The sequence below is a fragment of the Mastacembelus armatus genome, chromosome 5, assembly GCF_900324485.2.
Source record: "Mastacembelus armatus chromosome 5, fMasArm1.2, whole genome shotgun sequence".
Lineage (NCBI taxonomy): Eukaryota > Metazoa > Chordata > Actinopteri > Synbranchiformes > Mastacembelidae > Mastacembelus > Mastacembelus armatus.
In genome coordinates this window covers 6,431,465-6,453,811 of record NC_046637.1, presented here as the reverse complement: position 1 = coordinate 6,453,811, position 22,347 = coordinate 6,431,465, and the positions used below count along the sequence as shown (strand labels likewise).

The following is a 22,347-nucleotide window of genomic DNA, read 5'->3' as shown; positions in this document are numbered from 1 at the left end:
TCTCATCTCATCACTGGCTAGGCCTTAATTAATCTGTGATTTTAGGGCTGCATTAAAATGCAATTTCAGATGCATCTTGAAGATTCAGCATCAAGACATAACCTCAACTAGAATTCAGAGGTTTCAGCATGACCCAGCTGGCAGTAAGAGAGGCAAGCACTCCCCATTGTCTGGCTGGACACTTTCATTTAACAGTGATCTCACATTAAAAGGAAGAAGGGATAAGTCTAGTGTACATAGATTTCAAGGTTATGTGTGTCATGCTGTTATTTTAATAACCAGCTTCTTACCAGCCAAAAATATAGATCTTTTTTATGATATTTCTTCCTTCTTTCTTGGTGAAAACACTGTATGTAAATGAACACTTGGTGCAATTCACAGTTGCACCAAACCCAATCAGGAATTCTGTGCAAATAAGCTTTAGTGTAAATTCACTCAGCGTCTCGCTATTCTTCCTGTTTCTCACACTTTGGTAAGTTCATATTTGAGTCGTTTTTTTTTTTTCTTTAATTACAGCAGAGCCTGGAGTGAGTTTTATCAGACTGAGAATGAGCTGTCAACAGTGGGCCAGACTGTAGTTGGTCTGTTGCTCTAATGTATGTGCCTATACATGACGTAGTACAATACATTGTCTCTTGGAGTGACAGCTGAGCTGCGACAGTTGACAGCGAGAAAAGCAGCAAGTGAAGACGAGGAAACAGCTTTTTGAAAAATAACCTGATTCTGTTCAAACATGACATCTGCACTTTGTTCAAGGTTCACAACATTGTCACGACAAAAACACAACGAATGGAGACATAAACATGCCATGCCATGCCATGCTAATGTCAACTGGCATACATTACTTCTGATGTGTTAATTAAAACATAAAAATGTATAAAATGTGACAGTGAAGGTGAAACAAAAATGCTTTTCTTTTGGTTAAAATAATTCATACATTTGAAAAGGGCAAATGCATTTTTTTTTTTTTTTTTTTAAATTTACTTATCCACATCTTTACAACTAGTTGGGTCAGAGGTTAAAGTTAAGAGCTTTGATTCTGCAGGCCATAAAAATATTATATAATTCTAAAATATTCTAATTTAGAGGTTTTTCCATTTAACAGCAAAAGATGTATAAATACTGAAAGCAGCGGCATGTTTGTATTTTCTTTTATGTTGGTATTAATTGTCATACTTTGTCATAAATAAAAGCATCAATGTTCTAACTACATATTTACTCACGACATATTTAACTTATGATGAAAGGTGTTTTAATAGTATCTCTATTCTTAAGATGTATATCCGGCGTCTTGTATGTTATTGGAATTAACCAGACCAGCATGCTAACTAGCTACGTGGCCCTGTGCGGTATAATTACAATATGGCCGATGAAATATGCTTTTTATACCGTTCTTGCTCTATATGTTTTTCTTCTTTTTTTTTTTCCCTTCAAAACAAAAATATGACTTTAAAAAAAAAAACAAAAAAAAACAAAAATCTATCAAGCATCAGAATCCAGAAAGAACTGTGCTCTAAATCATATCAAAAGAAATCGAAATCAAATCATGAAAACCTTCCTTTCCACGGTAGTCTGACCCACACAGGACAGATGCTGCCTCTACTGAAGCAGTTGACAAGATATTGGTCAGGAATTGATCAGAAAGACACACTTCATGACTATTTAATATTCCCTGGCAGTGAGAATTCCCCTAAATGCTTCATTTGTGCTCTTTTGTCAGACAGAAGATAAGACTGGCATTAAACGCAAGGAAATAGCTATAATAAGTGTTCCCCTTTCTTCTTAACACTCTCACTATAAAAGCCATCTAAAAATGCAACAATGCAAGGAGTAACTGAAAAATGTCTATGCTAATTTAGTAAGTATTCCAAATAACAACAATGATACACAAAATATTTACATGGCCATCAGAAAAATATTAAACCTCCAGTTTTCTGTGGGGAAGTAGTTTCTTTTCTCTAAGCTCTTCTCTTTTGCATCCCTGCTAATAAAACTTTTCTAGTGAACTTTTAAAATCTTTATTTAAAAAAAAAAAAAAAAAAAAAAAAAAAAAAAAAAAAAAAAAAAAAAAATCAGTATACGTATTTCCTGTAGCATGAGCATTGTTCATTTCATTATCAACATTTGAGTGTGACACATGGTTGTTTCACAGTAGCTTTCAGCATGTGTGTGTTACATCAGCTGAGCCTGGAAAGCCTTGGCTGTGGCCTGTATCCACTGCATCTCAGCAGCATCTTGGCCAGCGGCACTTTCCACGGGAGGGTAGATTCTCGGATCACTTCATCATCTAGAGCGTGGTAGATGTGCGTAATGGTCTTTCTCATGCCTCACTGCAAACTGCCTTCAGTCTACAAAAACTACATATAGAATTAGATGGTGGGGGGTTGACAATTACTTGTCTACAGTTCCCAACAGGTCCAGTGGCCTTTTCACAAATACACACCCAGACTAAACACACAGGCTGGAAGCAGGCACAGGAGCAGCCTCATGCCCACGTTGCTAATACGGTATGTGCATGTACACACACACTGATGCCCGTGCACGAAGGGAAAACAAGAAGAGTTTGTTTGCAGTTTCTCTGCACTGTTTGGCATTTGTCGACTTCAGTGTCAGACTGACAGTCACTATAGGTCAGAGCAAATTGCCTGTTGTCTGAGGTGTCTTGAAAACAAGCTTGCCTAAATAATTACTCACTCAGCTATACTCCAACAGCTTCACGAGAAACACTAAGCCTGTTTAATGTTTAGAAAGGCTATGATATGTCCTATTTTTGAATCTGATGTCACTGAAAAAAAACTGCCATAACAGGATTTAACTTCACTTTCCACCCTGGTCAATCTGACATTACAACATCTTGACAATTGATCTGTGCTGCTCAGCCAAGCTGCTTGATAAGAAGTGCTCAGACTTCCCATAGACAGCTGATTATGTTTCATTGGCACAGCCTGGCCTTTTCCCTGTCTGACACCAGTCTATTACAGCAGTGATCAGAAAGCAGCTGTAATCACCTGTATAGGTGTTGTGGGGATGATAAGGATGAAAAGAGCACAGCTAAGCCACCAAAGATTGACCCTGACCACCAAAGATCAATATATATAATATTGGTCCAATAAGAAACCACATCAACTTTTTGCCTGTCAACAGATACTAAAGCAGAGTGTGACATTGACATTTTACTATAAACTGACATCTGCAATAAGTAAGTTAGTAATAGTAGCATCAGCAAAAGTCCACATCCAAAATATGTGACATATGTAGTTAGGGAAATATTTAAACAAGCCTATGTAGAAAAATATAAAATCTATCACTAATGTTTTTTCCAGAGCCGTGTCATCACATGACAAAGATCACCATAGCTACAGGCAGGGCATCGACACCCTTAACACAATGGTACCATTTGCATTCAATCTATCACCATTCTTCAGTTGAGAAATAGCCCAATGTGGTGTGAACCCAATAGTCCTTTGATTTATTTTACTACTCTCTGTCTGGCTGGTTATTAAAATCTCAGTGCAGAGCTGGATGAAAAAGCATTCCTGTACAGCTGCAAATAATGAAGATTTTCATTAGTATTACTTTATGTTACAACCGGGTAATTGTTTTGTCCATATGTTAGAAGCATTTCTAAAAAATACAGATCACAATTTTGGAGCACCTAACAGTCCAAAATCCAAATATATTAAATATTCTATCATACAGGTGAATGGTGCAAATTTGAAAAAAAAAAAAAAAAAACTAATAATTGGCCAATGATCACTTGAACTGTTATGACAATCAAATGATAATTTTAGTAATTTTTAAAATAACATATTTGATTGATCAATCTCCTCAATTATAAGAACTTCATGATTTTCCTTCTGAATATCTTTTGGATTTTTGTTGGTTGAACCTGATCTGACAGATGCAGGTGAGACACACTCACAGCTAGAGACAACTTAAGAGTCTCTTAACTGACCTGACCTACATGTGGCCAAAGCCAGGAAACCAGAGCACCAGGATGAAACTAGCAATCAGAATGAGGTAAATATGCAGACTGTCACAGGGAAAAGACCCGGAATGAAAACAGACCTTTGAGTGAAAATAAGTATATAATGTTTAGTCCATTACGTTTACAGGGCAACTCCCAAAAATCTAACTACTCCCAAAGTGTCAATTCGAAAATATGTGTTACAAATAAATCTTACAGCTGATCAATATTATCCATCTATCCATTATCTATACACACTTAGTCCTATTTAGGGAAATATTATCAAGAAGTGAAATTATTTAGGTGGTGTAAAAACATGATGGTATAAAGCTTTATAATTTTTCATACTCCATATTAATTATTTAATGTTGAATATTAATTAGTTACAGTTACTAATAACCACAAAGTATATTTTCTCAGTTTTAGGGCTCAATAAAAAGAACATAGTTTTTGTTCTCCCCTAGACAGCATGCAGTAGACCTATAGCTGTGTGTGTGTGTGTGTGTGTGAGTGTGTGTGTGTGTAAAATATATATAACACCGCCAGCTGCTTCAGGGTCAGATGGATCGTAATTCATCTTGTTCTTTTTGAAGTGTGTTTTCAGAATTTGCAGTGCTTTATTTAACTAGATTGTTAAGTAATTCTGCAGCTCTAGTATGTGAATGAGGTGATGAGTTACAGAAAATCCAAAAGGAACAATCCAGACTGAAGTGCATCTCCTAATAGGTACCACATTGTGTGTTGCTGTAGGATATTGTCCTTATTAGCAGTACCTGATCATGCCTGATAGCAGTGCTATTCCAAATTTGTACTAACATTCATACACTATCCATCCTTTAGCTCTAGTGCTCATCTTGGAGAGGGTGACATTCACGCCTACGGGCACTTTAAAGTCACCAATCAACCTGTATGTCTTTGGACTGTTGGAGGTAGCTGGAGTACCTGGAGAAAACCCACACAGACATGGGGAGAACATGCAAACTCCACAGAAAAAGACCCTGATGGTCTACCTCTACCAGGTGCTGTTGAGCAACTGTGCTTATCACTGCAGCACCATGATACTCATGTAAACATGAATAAAAACCAAATATTTCATCTGTATCCAATGATAAGCAAAAAAAAAAAAAAAAAAAAAAAAAAACCTAAATTCATGATTTGTAACTGCACTCTGTTCTTATCTTTTCTTGATTCATGTAAAATCTGTAGTTACAGTATATGATTAAAGTTAACTCAAATACAAAACCGAAATTTGTGGATTCTGGAATAGATGGATCATTCACATTGTTTTCATGTTTTAATGCAAACATGTCCATTAGATTTGATGAATTTTCACATACAGATATACACAAATATATAAACAAACAGCCCGTAAGACACACATGCACATATGTGTTCAATCTCACTCACCCACACACACAGACAAACACTAGCATGCCTGGCAAGTGAAAAAACTGACAGATGGTAGAAGGTCTGGATCTGGATTCTGAACGGACGTTTGTCAACTCCAGAAGACACAAAAATGTTGTTATGTCTGATTTGCATGGAGAATCAAATGCTTGTACTTGGTGATATGAGATGGCATCTAAGGCAAAATATAACTGTAGAGTAAAACAATATAATTACAAGGGAATGCATCAGACAAAAATCTTACAGAGGAAGCCAACACCTGCCTCCTGTAATTTGTCGCTTTAACTCGAGCAAAGCAAACAGAGTGAGAAAGAAAGAAAACACCTATCAGGAAGGATCAGAGGAAATGTAATCAGGAATTGCTCATTTAAAATAATTTTAAATCACTTCCAGTCTTTCCACTTTGTGAAACCTCAGAGACATGTTTGTCATATATTCTTACATTTCTTATTATAAATGTCTGTCTTGTGGCCTTGCATTGTCAGAACTTATCCTTTTCAGACAAATGAGTCACCATGAATCAACACAGTCATCCAGCTGAAAAACACCACTAGTGGAAAAATCAAGCAATAATAAGGAAAAGATGCTATTTTCCTGAGTGCAAAGACAGCACTTAGAGCGGATTTCATCAGTTCATTCATGATGTCAAAGCAGAATGGCTATTGAATTTTTATAACTTATTCACATGAAGACTGCATGCAACATTGGAAAAGCTACCATAATGTGACGTCTGTAGATGCTAAATTAGAGAGCTAAGATAGGCTCCAGCAGATCCCTGTGACCCTAAACACAAATAAGTGGGTATAGATGATGAATGAATGAATAAAGAAATACTTGAATTTGTCAAACGGTATTTTGCATCTTCTGTTACAGAAAATGTTTGTAAGCCTCTCCAGTGAAAAGTAGCAGTTTAAAAACACTTGTTTCTAAATACTGTCCTCAGTGTTCCACTTAAGTGTAGGCACTTTGGGATGTTATTGTTATTGTATTGATATTGTAATGGTAGATCTAGACTAAATGCATAACAGCAACCCTGACGTGGACTTAGGATGTCTCCTTTATTAGATTCTTAAGTTACAGGACATCTTTCTGTTGTGAGCTATGAAAATTAACCTGAACCTGAAACAGTGGTTCTCACCACAGAACTCAAGACCCCCGCTGAGCAGGAACTGCAAAATAACCTTTTCTGTTGTACAAAGTTTTCAGACTTTCTTCTAATGTCTCCTGTCTTTTGTTTCTTCTAGATTATTGGATTTCTTGCGGCATCAGATGCATTTGCATTACTTACACGAAGAACAATGCAGAGCCCATACCCTATATACATATATGAAAAAATGTGAGGTGTAATGAGAACTTCATGCAGTCCAGGTGGTATACATGTATGGGCATAATAAATAAAGTCACACATATACAGTGTAGGAAAACACTGTTTATGTTATTATTTTTACAGTCTGTGCAGAAAATGTTAATAATATGATTTTTCATTTGCATAAGGAAATGTTAATCATCTTTTGATTTATCCTGAATTTTAAAGCATTTGGTAAAATATCGGAACTAACAGATATTAATTATTGATCATCTTTCTCATGTTTAATGAAGATGACAACTATGACAGGGACAATGACTTACAGCTTTGTGTGATACATTGGGGGTACTAGGAAATGCCAGAGCCATGTGTAATAGACTCATTTGACAGCAGCTGCTTCAGTGCCGTTAAAGGACCACCTATTGGTAAAACTGCACTTCTATTCCAATGTTGTTATTGAACATCTAATGAGTAGTGTAGCAGGCAAAGGTGTCAACATGCAAATGTTTAATGGCATTTCTACATGCATTTATGGCAAACTGTGGGAGTGGAAATTGGCCTGTGCTCCAAGTTCCACAGTGAGTGAGATTTATAAAACAGAACTCCAACGACCTCTGCATGGTGCAAATGCGACAAAATTAATTCTTCTGCGTATTTTAGTCGTAAATCTGCACAGCAGAGTTTTATGCATGACTAGGAATACTAAACCATTTCACACCTCCGCTTACCTTCAACATGGTCTACAAGACCTGCAATAAATGTCTCAACAGCAGATCTATCAAACCTTAACCACTGTGTAAAATGTTAAAATTTAGGGTGCTTGATTTAGGATTTGGCCAAATTAGAAGAAAAAAAATTTAAAAAAAACATGTTTTTCACAAAATGCCCCTTTCATGTGTTAAGACAGATAAAGCCTTGCACTGTAGGTGCAGGAAGTCTGTGCACGAGTAGAATTAGGTGACACAGATGGTTTTGAAGTCACTCTGCTGGTCAAAGAACAACCAGCAGTAAAATTTACAAGTTACAGTAAACATTTCTGATTGGTCAAAATCAAAAACCAAAACAGCACTCTTAGTGTGTTATAATATCAAGGAGAAGGAGAAAGAGTTAGCTTATTAACTGTACAGACAGTCAGCATTTGTTAATGGAATAGTGGAGAGAGATGGGATAAAATAATTGTGAAAAAAAAATGTGGCATAGAAAAATATAGAAAATGGAAAAATATCACCTCCCTGAACTGTGCAGGATTATTATCTTCAGATCCCACAATGACTTACAGTACTCTGGCCAAAATAGCTTTCATTTTACAATTGCAAAGTAACAATGCTCTATACTATCTTTCCATTTGTGCTGCAGCCTCCCTTTTTCAAGCAATAATGATTCAGTCCAGCTGTGTGTCTAATAAAGAATGTAATATATTCACATTGGAAATGGGCTGAACTATCTAACGGTTTTTTTGCTCTTTTGTTCCCCCACAGTATGGATTGAATGTGTCTCGATAAATGATACAACCATGTCATTGTGATCTATTTGCAACATCCCATTGCATGAACTGCACATTATATAACAAACTGATCTCGCAACATGTTCATTCATGTCACCTTGTTGCGCTGAAGTTGTAGCACATGTACAGCGACGAAGAAAACTGTTGTTAATGGCGTCATAGTGCAGCAGTCAATGTGAAAATTTGTGTCTTCGTTGGTGCACTGAATGAGTGGGTTTGGTTTAAGTGAGATGCCTCAATGGGCTGACACTAGTTTATCTTGATTTAGCTGTCATTCCCCCAAATGAGCTGCTAAATCAATTGTGACACGGGCCCGTCATTCTACTGTATCACTGGAAGGTTTATAGGTTTATATAAAAACCCCCAGAACAAAGTGAGATGAAGCATGAAATTTCATGACATAAACCAGTTTTTTCTTGTTTAAGAAACATATGGGGGTCATAACAGGGCTAAAATTTAGAGCTGTTCCAGATATTGGGGGAGTGACTACCATAAAAGAAACCACATTATTTCCTACATTATTAAACTGTTCAAGAGTCTTTACCACTGTGGGTGACCACACTGATGCAATTCAATAACAGGGTTACTAATTTTCAACCAAGAAGTGATGAAACGCGGTAAACAAAATGAGTAAGTGCCGTATAAAATAAAAGCACTCATGCTAAATTTCAAGCCGTGTCAAACTTAAAATCCCCTTTATACAGAAAAGCATGGACAGAAATGAAAACAAGATTAACACCTACTAGAGCATTTTTTTAACCCTGTGATTGAATTCTTTAAATTGAGTAAATTAAGTTTTACATAAAACACAAAAAACGTGCATTTAAATTTGTATATTTGATGAAAATTTTTTATAGAATATCAGTTCTTGCTTCCTTCCAAATGAGTATAAGCACAGTTAAAAGACAAACGCTGCTAAAATAATACGTTTGCAAAGCTGACAAGGATGAGATGTTTCTTACAGAAAACCTATTCCGACATAATGTTCATTAAAATATGCTTTAAACAACAGCTCTTAGGTATAAATGTTGTTTGAAATACTGTATAGTGTCATAGATAAACCAAACATAACCAGTATTTCTTTTCAATAATCAAAAATCAGCACAGTCCTCTGCTGTTGCCAAAGAGAGAAAAAGAAATGCTTAAGATTTCACGTTACGTAAACTGATCACACCAAACGAACAATAACTGACTTTACCAAACTGGTCTGAAGCTAAAATGCTTACAGGAGCAAAGGATCAACCAGAGGGAATAACCATTAATTCACTAAAAGTCCCTACAAAGCAGATGGCGAGCACGTCTAAAGCAAGATGACAGACTTGGTTTTCCTGGGAATCAGCTGCAGAATGGTTTAGCTCACCCATTCAAGGAATCATAAAAGAGACTGTCAACTGCTAATGATATCGACCAAAGACCACACATCTTGCAGTGTGGCAGGGTTCTGCTATATGCTTATTCTTGAATAAGATCAACACTGCAAGCATTTACCTTACAAGCTGTCGTGTATATGCAGCCTTAATAAAAGTGATTTTTTTTTTCTATACATGCTCAGAAATGAGTCACAGCAGCAGCAAATACAGCAGTAAAAGAAAACATTAACAACTTTAGACTGAACTTGATTTTAAAAATGCGTTTTTGTCAGAAATGTTTTGTTACCGTCGTCTGAGTATTTTTCAGCACGAATTCATCATTCAATACCAGAAATGTACAAAAGTATTTGTGATACAATGAGCCTCATTTGTTGGCAGTGGCCACTGTGAACCTATGATGGTTCAGTTTTACAATTTTAGTACCTAACTGATTTAGGCAATGGCATGCCAGAGTAGCATAGTAACACCATGGGTTTGAAAAAAATATATCATGCAAGTATTATGCACTTGTTTTTGTGCTCCTGAGTAGATGTTTGCCATTCTGAGACAGTTGTGATGGTTCTCACACAATGTAGCATGGCTTCTGTGACTCCGATGTGAAACTTAAAAACAAGAGCATGAACTAAGGGTGAGGGAAAATGTTAAAATGTGTGGGATGCTGAAGGCCTGGGTGGTCTTGCATAAAAAGTTATTTTTTTCCTTTCACTTTTTTGTAAATGGGTCATTTTTAACTCTTCCACTGAAACTAGCAACTTCAGTGAATGTGAGATGTCCAGCCAGTAGTAAACTGTATTATCAGAACAGGGAGCAGGGAAAATGCTTTTCAGTGAGTAGTTGGGAAGTACACTCTGAGCTTCTTATTCCTGGGTCACTGGCGCTGTATTGTACTACTAGTGCACCACAGAAAAAAAACAAATGAAATATATAAAAATACTTTTTTTTTTTTTCCACTGAATGGTTGAATTGAAAAGGACATCCCTGTCAGGACCTCCTGCTGAAACAAACTATCCAGAGACACAACATGGAGTTACAGTAAAAATTACGTTGTAGGTGATTCATGTCAATTTATAAATGCATCTGCTACGCAAATTAATAATTTAATCATCTAACACAGCTTGTCTGGGATCATGAATTATCTTTTCCCCAAATGCTTGTCAACACTGCTCCCACCTCTCATTGAATTACACAGAAATGTTCTTGAGCTGCAGCTCCTCGTCCCTGTGTTACCGTTACATAAGGTTGGAATAAAATATTCATCAAGCTGCTCTGGACCACATCTGTATGCAGCTGAGCACTGAGGAAACACTTTTCTGTAAACCTGCTAACTACACCAGGGTGGCTGCTGCTGCCTGGTTTATAGTGGTTTGTGTGCAAATGTGCATGATTGCTTAGTTTTATGCTTATGTGAAGCATTGATATGGTATGCGTGTTAGAGTGGTGTAATTAAATACAAGGTGTGAGTGTACGGTTGTTTAAGTATACAATAATATACATGTCTACATGTGTGCCTGTCTTTGTCAATATGCTGAGCTGGTACTGTGCATGCACTGCCTTGATTTAAAACAAACATTAGCAAACCTCTAACTGCAGTGCTAAAAGACTTCTTCTCTCTGATTGTGAGATCATGCAGCAAATGATGCCTTGCTGGTGCAGGGCATGCTATTAGGTAGCAGCAAAGTTAAAACCTTATGGGGCCCATCAACAGGTCCATCAACAGGTCCATCAACAGGTCCATCAGGATCCCAGAGAACTATCTGGCATCTGGCAGCCCCATGGATCCGTGGGAAGCCATAACTCTAGACCCCACCACTTTTAAGGTTTACTGTTTAATCTACAGTAATCTAGTAACAAAAGATGAAATGAAAAAAAATCTCATCATGATCTACTCAACCTGTTGTCTGCCTGCCTTTCTTTAACTCCGGCTGTCTGAATGTAAAAAGTCAGAAGAGGGGAATGCTAATATATACATTGAGGATGAAGAGAAAAGAGATCAGAGAAATCCAAATTAATTATGCAAAGACAACGCTTACGAGCAGTAAAGGTAGAAGGAATGAGCATTGTGCTAATGATTAAGGCTGTGAGGCTATATGGGAGAGTGGGCTCAAGAAGGCACTGCTGGGATGCTCATTACCTGTGTGAGCATGTACATACACATTTTATGTGAGAGAGACAGAAGGAATTATAGAGTTCATGCCCAGGGCTTTGCAAGCTCAGCTACTAGTTATTCAATAAGTATATGTGTAATGCACATCCATGCATAAAAGCATTGCTAAGTCAAAGAAAACACACACATATGTATTACAACATACAGTTTCATGCATAACGTGTGTGTGTGTGTGTGTGTGTGTGTGTGTTCTGCCACACTGGGTTCACTAACGCTGGGGGCCTTGACAAGCAGAACACATCCCATGAGGTTTATAACACTCTGGTATCAGGGAACTTATCAAACCATGCATATACTCCAGGCTACTTTTTGGAGTATTAGATTAACTAACACAAAAAGGCATAAAAAAATAAATAAAAGCCTTAGATCAACCTCAGTAAAATTTAGGGCTGTACGCAAAACAGTTTTCTAAATCATCCCACAAATTTGGGATTATATTATATTCTATTCTGTGAGATGGTTCTTACTTTATACCATTTATTGTAATACTATCCAGAATAATGACTATATTTTTGACGGCTTTGGCCCAGTTTCACTACACTGTAGAATACCTACAGCACAGGATTCAAACCATCTAACTGCATTTTAAAAAGACAAAAGCAAATATTGTTTGAATTGGACATATATTTTCATGCAAGATCAAGGTAAAGTAAACTTCAGTATTATAATCAGCTTGGTTTAGATGTCTGAGAATTATCTAATTATCTATCTAGCTTGTCAGTCCCACTTAAAGTGACTTGAGTAATATTTGTGCTTAAAGGCGTAATTGCCCATGAAACAATTTCAAACACAAGACAGTACTTTATAAAAAGTAATTATTTCTAAAGTCAAACAAAGGTGTATCCTTTCGCAGTGAGCCGAGCGGTAAATAGCAATCACACCTTGAATATAGTAGAGAGAGCTATTACACCTGTCATGGCTGGCTGAATAGAAAATAAAAGATGTTAAATAATCAAATCTTCCAATGTTCATGACCAGGACATATTTTTCCATAGTGTAAGAAAATATAAACAGCAAACAGATGGAAGAAAAGCTATGTGGTAAAAATGAAATTAAAAAGTATCCTATTAATCACAGCTGTACGGTGACAGGCAATACCTGTCATTGCTTAGCAACCAAGTCCTTTAGGGCAACAGTCAGTGATGAGATTTACCCAGAGATCTCATCTATGAAGTTATGAGAGTGTCCATAGTGTGGCAGCAAATGTCTAACACATATTGTTTTCTCAATGTTCTGCATGTCATGTTGTTTTTCAGTTGGTGTTATTAATTATTCAAACAAATATACCAGAGATTACCCATGAGAAATGAAAGATCAATAAAGCAAAAACGTCACAAATCAATCAGTTTCATACAGTATTCAACAGCAAGCACAGCTCATGTTCTCTGTGTTTCATGCATGTCAAAAAGTGGACTGTCAAACCATATAATAACTCTGCTGATGTCTTACCTTAAACAAGCGCAGTATGTTGGCCACCATGATGGAAACGGAGCTGGAGGAAGCTCCAATGACGCCCACCACCCTCTCAGGTTTGGTGATGATGGGAGATCCCCCACCCAGACACTTGACGTCTGTCCCATCCTTCTCGATCAGAGCCTGAACGAAGGTGAGCGACTGCTCTAAGGCGTGAGTGTCCCTGGAACAGGTGTCCAAGATACGCGCCCCAAGTGTGATGTTAGGCAGCAGATTATTGTCATTATTGATGCGGTCAAGAGCAAACAGCATGGCCTCCAGTCTGTGTATGCCTTTCTCCTTCTTCAGCTCCCCACATGGCTTGCCATCATGGCCTCTGGCATGTACTGGGAAGAGCCCACCTAAGGAGATATCCCCATCAATGCGGATGGAGTTCAAATGTGTGTGTCCTGGCCCTTTGGGTTTGGCAGCCTGAACGGCCCTGAGGGAGCTGTGGAGAAGCAGCAGCAACAGCAGCGGCAGAATCAGGCTGTTTCCTTGACAGCCGGTCCGATCCGGTCTACACACTGGGGAATGAAACATGACCACGGCCTGAGCACACGTCCACAATGTGCGAACTAAATCCAAGCAATCAGAAACAACAGCAGCCAGGTATTATTTTATGATGGCCAGAGGATTAACTGCAATACCTCTTGAAGCAGTTGGTACAGAAAAGATTCCCTCTCATGTCTTCCCTCTCTCCCAGGCATTCAATTAATGTAGAATATGCGCTTGGCTCTTTCACAAGATGTAATCCTGTTCTCTTTTCCTCCTTCACTCTCTTACTCCATCATCTGACCGCAGTGGTGGGCAGCTGCTCTTGGGTCTGTTGTTATTCACAGACTTGCCTATGGAGATCCTTCACTTGGGGCATTAGGAAGAACAAAGGTGAAGGATAAGCTTTTTTCCCTCTATGTCTCTCCCTCCTTTTCTCTCTGTGCCTCTTTCCTCTCCACCTCAATCAGAAGTTTTTAATCTCCCCTGTTCCCCTGGGCAGGGATTTGGTATATGTCAGAACCCTCAGGCCTGCTTAGGTCCTCAGGCTTCAGAGTGAATTCCTGAAAGATGAAAAAGAGAAGAGTAGTGAGAGAGTGCACAGAGAAAACAAAAAGAGGCAAAGGGATTTGTATTGGTATGAGCTTTTCAGTACGTTTTTGCTTAACCTTTGTACTGCAGCATTATGTGGAATGAAGAGACAGTTCTGTTTCCAAACTAATTTCGATCTCTCTATACAGTCTTCCTAGGCCTACCACTTTGAATTCAAAAGGTCTGCATGGACTGTCAAGGTTGACAGGGCTGAAAGTCAGATCCCACATGCTTCATTTTCACCTATCAGCCTTGTCAGCAGATGCACTTATCCTCCATCACAATATTGTGACATTCATAGGCTATTACGCTTCCTGGTTTTGATTTTGACTTCACATCCAGCTGACAAAATGAAAAAGTAGCGATGGCTCCAGTAACAAGGCTGTGCTGCCAACACTGGCAGAAACAGTTAGGTTGATATTCTGTTAATTTTTTTTTTTCCTGTAAATGTGTCCCCATCACTGTCACACTGCATACAGTACTTCTTGCTTGTCAAATCATTAGAAACATGAAAGGTTTAAAGAAAAGTTCAAAAGGACTGTATAAGCTACTGATAAAGCTAATATCTCTTTGTGCAAAGTGGACCACTCCGGCATTACCTAGGCATTTCCGCTTACTACAGGCATAATCAATTACATGCATTATAATAAAACTCACATGTTGGGTCTAAGTGTCGCTTAAGCATGTCTAAGTCTATGCCTGGCAGGATGAAGAAAAAGGCCTGAAAAATGGGTCTGAAATTGTAATTCTGCTCTTCCAAATCGAAAGCAGCTTTAATATCAAAAAATCCAAGAAGAAAAATATACACCCTAAGAAATCACTGCATTAAGTCAGCTGACTCCTGATTCTACAGTATACAGCCATTAACTGTTAAAATGACCAAAATATCACCTGGCACCACTGGCACCTGTAATTCTGCCGATAGAGGGATACACATAGTTTACACACACATATAAAATCTAATCAATACATTAATATCTTGAATCTGAATTATTTTCAGCTCTTTGATGGCGGTTGTACCAAGTTAGATCTGTTTTGAATTGGTTCTTCTGATTGAATCAATGCTGCAAGGTTGATTCAATATAGATGATTTAAAAGTAAAAGTAAAAATGCTCATCAGGTACATAATGCTAATTTAATGATGGATTTTGAGATTCTTAGCCCCATACTGTCATGCACATCTACATACTGACATTATCATTGGCGTCTTGTTCTTTTTTTCCTCCTCCGATACACACACGGTGCATGCATGTGAAATAGACACGTAATATATGCCACTACAAGCTACCTTGTATGTACATATCTACACCCTGTTCATTCCTGAAGCTGTAATGAGCTCTGAAGGAACAATCTCGCTGCACACAGTCACAGAATAGGGCTGTAGACACTGGTTTTCCAGCAGAGTGGGTTGAAGCCTTGGATCAGCAACGGCTGAGATTCATTGAGAGCATATTGGAAGTGACAAGGTCCTTTGAATACACCCAACTATGTCCTACTGAGTGAGAAGTAATTTTTCAGAGCTGATTCACTACAGATCCGCTTTAACTACTGCAGAGCAGATGACAACCTGAAAGCCAGCCATCTCACCTTAACCTTTATAACCGAATGCAAACTATGCAGTAGCATATCTAGCATTAGAGCAAACACTGAGGAAAAGGCAGTGAGAGCTGCTCCTGCCAACATATTGTGGTATAGCTAGGCAAAAAAAAACAAGAAACAAAACAACTGCAAACACTGAAGAGTTCAAATAAAAAAAAAAGCTCTGCAACACTGCAGCAGACTTCTAGACAGATGTCATCAAATTTCATGTTTGTACAAAAGAAGAGCTGGTGGGGAGACAACTCGTCTCTCTTTCAGACTGAAAATCAGCCAGCCAAACTGATGTCACATGCAACCAATGAAAAACATCTCACACCTAACAAGATTACATCAAGTATTATCAAGTTAATCAGCTTGTTTTGTCATGTTCCAGATTAATCTCTAACAGTGTTTCCTCTTTTACCAGTTGTGTATAATTCATTCTATAATCTGAAATATCTCTTCTGGGTGGGCTGGCTGCATCCTTTGAATACAATTTCAGAAAGTACTATTATCACTCTATTGAAACTATGAGGACCACAGTGGTTTGGTGGTTGGAACTGTTGCCTCACAGCAATAAGGTTCCCGGTTTGAAACCCAGCAGGGGCTTTCTGTGTGGAGTTTGCATGTTCTACTCGTGCTTTAGTAGGTTTTCTCTGAATACTCTGGTTTCCTCCCACAGTCCAAAAACATGTATGTCAGGTTGATTGGTGACTCTAAACTGCCCATAGAAGTGTGAGAGTGTGTAGATAATGGATGGATGGGTGGATGACATCTATGAATCCCATTTTAATCAAGCGCCAGGGTTTGTGCTGTGTACCCTTCAGAGTTCTATTCAACATGACATGTAGCGACAGAATGACCGAATCAAAAGCAGATTATTAGCGCTCAGTGAAATCAGATTACATTATCAGTGTTTCCAGATCTTTGTTTTTTCCAGAACTCAGTTGTAATATACGATATGTAACACAGATTCAGCGATATGCCTCACTCATAACAATTTTCTAGCCAGACACACTGCAGAACTACTTCATTTTTGGTTTCCTTTCAAATCAATGCTTACAAAGAAAACTAGTTGCAGGGGCAGCAAATGACAAGAGAAAATGTGTGTATATTTACAAATCAGCCCATAATGGCGTACCTCAATAAGCATGTACAACAGAGAATTGAGGAAAAACAACCAAAATGCTCAGCAGCAAGAAAATGTCAAAGACAGCTGCAGGAATTACTGGAGATTCATATCAGGAGAACAACCTTTCCTCAGGTGCAAAGGCATATTTCAGACCAGACTATGCATTCATTTCAAAAGGCCATGCAATAACCTTTAGGCAAGTAAGTGTGTTGTTACATGGCCTTGCAAGCCACAGGAACAGCTGTGAATCTTCAGGAACACTTTAATTCAGATGAGGGCAGAACCTGTCTGTTTATAACGATATATGTTTTAACCAAACTTCACGTGTTTATTTGTTCTGCATTAAAAATGTCAGTTTAGGTAACTTTATTATAGAAGAATCATCTTAATAAATATTCTAAAGTGAAAGAACATCAAATAAAACTGACTTTTGATGTGTGGGTGTTGTTTTATGTTGTACCCAGTCTCACTTCGCCTACACATCTGTCACTAAGACTAGTTTTTAAGTATACAGGCAATTGTGATGTGTTGCAGCACTCTTAGCATTTGAAGAGGGTCTATAGACAACTTGTGTTAGCAAAACATAAGTAAGAAAGTCACTGGGGGAAGATGCAATCCAGGAACATCTGCAAACAAATATTGTGTAGGCTTGAGTTCCGAAAGAGTAACAATCCCACAAACAGAATCTCGTCACTGAGAAATATCCATCCCTCCCACTTTCCTCCACCTGTGTTCTCTTACAAATGCACCCGGAAAAAAAAAAAATAACTGTGTTCTCATTGAAGCTGAACAAGTATGTCGTGCAGACTGCTCTCTTCAACTTGTAACTCCCTCATATTTTCTAATCACAACTCATTTGAAATATTGGAGCTCTAATCCAAGCATTTTACAGTCCAATCAGTATGCAAAAAGAATATCATGAATACAAACAGGGATAAATCTGAAATAAATGTATATTTATTTTCAGCAGATTATTCCCCTCTTCATCTTCTAAAACCTGACCAGCTGTTGGATGGTAAAGCCAGTCAGGGAAGCTTTTAGAGATGCTGTATCTCTCCTCTCACAGATGGGCAGGAGGGGCTCTCTAATTGACACTCCAGCATGTTGATGCTGCACAGCAGATCAATAGGAAGGTAGAGGAAGGCTGCCCTGAGGAAAATGAATGGTGAGAGCAGGACTAAGCTGCACATAAGAACTAGAGAGCTTAGAAGAGGTTGCTACTATGTTTCTAGAGAAAGAAAAAAAAAAAGACCGAAATGAGCCTTAAAAGGATGCATCAATATGGTAGATCGAACTTGTAATGTTGCCCTTTGTTCACAACTGTAAGGGGGGGGGGGGGGGGGGGGCTTAATTCTTAAGGATCAACACCAGACAGCTGAGTAAGAGTAGCCTGACATTGTCAGCTGTCATTGACCTGCTCTTCCTCCACTATTCTATCACTGTTTGAAGAGAAAACATTACATTTTCTGTTTTACAAGCAAATTGGCTGTATCGTTACTGAAAGCTGCTTTTGGCAACAGCATCCAAGTAGTAAATCATTAAGGACTGCCATAAACATTAATTTTCAACATCAATTGATTTTATTTCCTTAATTAGAGAGTAAATTTCTTGTTTATAAAATGTGAAAGGGCCAAATGTCTTGTTTTGTCCATCCAACAGTTCAAAACCTGCAGATATTCTGATTACAATTCTCCTTACACTGAAGAGCCAAGGAGGCCAAAAGGTTGATTGACATTTTTTGACAACGACACATTTAACCAACTAACTGTTTAGCGGTTTAAGATGATATATCATCAATACAAGGATGACTATTATGCAAATGTTTAACAAGAGACAGTATAAAAGTATAAAATTGTATAAAAAAAATAACACTGCATAGTTGCTACTAAAGTGCAGGCATAATTCTGACATCATAAATCTTATAGTCTTTATTGCCAGCTGTCACAGTACACACAGCAAGAACAATCCAGATAGTTTGCATCATACCTCACAACAGAACAAAGTTTCATTTAAGGAACCACGCATTCAGACTGCAGAAATCTGAGTGCGTGGTTTCTTAAATGTTCTTTAAGCTGCAGCACCTCTGCCAAGCCTTGCAGCAGCTGAGCTGTGTTCCCTCCATTTCTGAATACTCTGAAATGATAACGGATCACAGTTGTTGGAGTGAACAGTTGGCAAAGAGGAAATTACCTCTCAAAGCAGTGTTGGCTGAAGTGCACACTGTAATAAAGTGAACTAAATTATACAATATAACAGTGAAAGTTTTAAATACAATTATATTAGCTGGCCACCTGTTTTAGCTCTAACTGCGACACTGGTTCAATATGCCCACTTTTCATTTATTCCAGGCGACCTTAAGCGTTCTGTGCACAACTGGGCCGGTTATAAATGCTGCTGAAGAGTCAGGATGTAACTAATCAGCCTCCATTTCCACAATAATTTTTTACCCATCTTTTACTCAGTATGATCATCTTTACGATCCTGAGGGAAATCAGCAGGAATAAGCATTTCTCCTGCAATAATAATAAGTATATCAGTATGAAGTTTAACAAATTTCAACTGCACAGTTCTCAAAACACACTAATTTCTGATTTGTAATTAGCATTTAAAGATCTTTTGACTAATGAAATTCAATAAAGAAGACGACCAATTGTTTCTAGATTCTGCAATGAATTTACTAGTTAAGTACTTTCTGCATGCCAGACTTCACATTTCCAGGGTATACAGCAACATTTGTTATTTTAATTACTCATTCAACTTTTAAATATATTACAATTAATCAATAAATGTTAGGTCCACATAACATTGGAAAATGTAATAAGGACCATGACAAATTCTGTATTTCTTTGATTTTGGTCCTCATAAATGAAGTGACAAACATGTTAATCACACCGTTCATTTAAATTGACAGGGTCATGTTCAGCATGATGTATGGATTTAGCACATTACTGCCAGAGGAGTCCAGTGGAGAAAGCATTTTTAGAGAAAATGAATTGACTGAAATAATTCCAATCTCTTTCCCCTGACATCTGATATATCTGTTAAAAATAAGGAGATGGGAGCAGAGCGCCAGAATATTTTAACTTTGACCACACATTAATTACTGAAACAGCAAAATGCAACAGACAGCTGGGATTTATTTACAACCTTGAAGAATATGGTAAATCTTGCTAGGACATGATATAACTCAATAACTGACTGTGGCAATATGAAATCCCTGAGGAACCATGGCTGCATTCTACCCCTTGAAATATCAACTTCACGATAACCACACCAGAGAGCCACTTCATTTCTGTGCCAGCTACAGAAATTTTAAGACATGCAAACAAGGCTTAATAACACGAGCCCAGAGTTGTGTTTTTTTCAACACAGCGAACATAATGTTTTGTTTTGAAGTTACTATAAGTCATTTGGAAGACAAGGTTGAGAAGAGAAGGGAAAAAGAAACAGGCCATCCCTACATTTTTGTTTACTTGCACTGGATGCTTTTCTGCACAGGCTAATGGAGGGCTAAGATCACTGAGCTGCATCTAGCAGGCGATAAATGGACTGAAATGTGAGCACAAGCTCTGATTCTCCTGCCCTGGAAGAGTGAAGGGAGAAATATCATACTGCTTAAAAAGGATGAAGATGCTATAAGGGGAAACCACTGGGGAGTCAGAAGAGCATATTAAAAACTGTTGACTTCCCGTTCGCTGACTGACTGATCCAATGACTTGCTCATCTTGCTCTAATGATGAAACACACACCCCCACATTCCTCGGTTCCCTTCCTTTTTCCTTATTGAATCTTACCCTTGTTGCGAGAGTCTCCTATACTCCTGTTTAGGCTCTCTCTATTGGGCTGGAAAAAAAACAACACCAACTACTTGCTATTCATAACTACTACCAGCTTCCCTACCTATAAAGCTTTCACTTCTACCTATGATCACATGCACACCTCAGCCAATAGCTGGACTGAATATGATTCAGAGAGCAGGCTTGAGTCTCCAGGTTAAAACATCTAAATGGCCTGGTCTTCCAAAGCCTGTGGCACTGAAAGCCTACTCTTTCTCTCTCTCTCTCTCTATGAGCCTGTTTAATGGTCCAGTGAAAAGACAGCATGAAGTGAACCATCTCCAGCCTCCTGTTGACTCTAAGCTTTGCTTGGTAATGATGCCTAGCATACTTCATCTTGTGGCTCAAATATGTCTTTTTTTTTTTTTTTTTAAAAACCTTGTTTTTCAGAAAACAAACTATAAACACTTAGTTTACAGAGCTGGAGCATGAAGACAGAACAAACTACAAACTTATATCGCAAGCCATCATGGTGTAGTGTGTGTCCTAGAAAGAATCTGTGTGGGGGGGGGGGGGGGGGGGGGGCTGCCTGTCGATGCAGAAAGCTGCTACTGCTCAGACACACCGATTGATTCACCATATCTGTCGAGCTAGACCTGCCTCCCTGTCAGGATTAAGGAATTTATGTCTTATCAAACCTGTGCCCCTGAGAGACTGATTTCCAGCAGAATGATATGAAGCTGCAACATATGGAAAACGAGGGCATATCAGCAAGAACAAGGGGTTTGGCAGTATAGTATAGTATAAATGTGTATGTTAGATTTTTCAAGATAATGGGAACAATGTACAGCCACAAAACATCGAAAGCCTGAATAAAAACTGCAGCTGAGGTTTAAGTCTCAATCTGGTCTAAAACCTGCTCCTTGGATGTTAAACCTCTCAAGTCTTTTATCAACAAAATACAATATGAGGAGAAAAATACCATATTTAAAAATTGCTTTATGCCAAATTTCAACTCAGCATTTGGTTCCTTCTTCAGAAAGGCAGGCCAAATTCATTTGATTTAGTGTGTTCAAACCAGAGAGGAACAATGCAAATATCACACAAATACAATACCTACTATAAACGTCAAACAAAACCCTATGAAGTAGCCTATTGTATATGTGTCAGCCAACAGGCCAATAATAGAGCTGTGATGATTCACCTTTCAATCAACCAGGCCATCAAAGAAAATCTGCAGCTATTTTAAGATTTTCTAAAACGATTAAAAGGGAAAAAAACAGGCAAATTAATCAGTAAACAGAAAACAGCAGCTCTTTTAATACCCGATTAATCATCGGTACAGTAAACCAGATTTAATAGCCCATATACTGCACTGTGCTGCTTAAAAGCAAACCAAGGATGAACAGCCTATTTCTAAAGGCACAACTACCAGACCATTATCTCCATCTGAAGTCTGATCACACCATCTTATCAACTCCATCAACTCACTTCTTGGACAGAGCAACCAGTGACAACTTCAGCACACTTCCCTATAATGTAACATAAATCCAGATGTTCAAGGAAACCACATAATTAAGCAGTACAACCTCCAGAGCCAATGAT

General features: G+C 38.1%; 1 protein-coding gene across 1 annotated transcript in view; it reads right to left on the bottom strand.

The window, feature by feature from the left end:
- LOC113130969 (metabotropic glutamate receptor 4-like) overlaps positions 1-13,880 on the bottom strand; it is a 114,896-nt gene extending 101,016 nt beyond the window's left edge. Inside the window, exons 1-2 of the mRNA XM_026307983.1 lie at positions 13,819-13,880; positions 13,168-13,732 (exon numbers count right to left, since the gene is read on the bottom strand). Of these exons, the coding sequence (XP_026163768.1) occupies positions 13,168-13,732; positions 13,819-13,880 (627 nt within the window). The remainder of the gene's footprint in view (positions 1-13,167; positions 13,733-13,818) is intronic.
- Between the last annotated feature and the right edge of the window lie 8,467 nt (positions 13,881-22,347).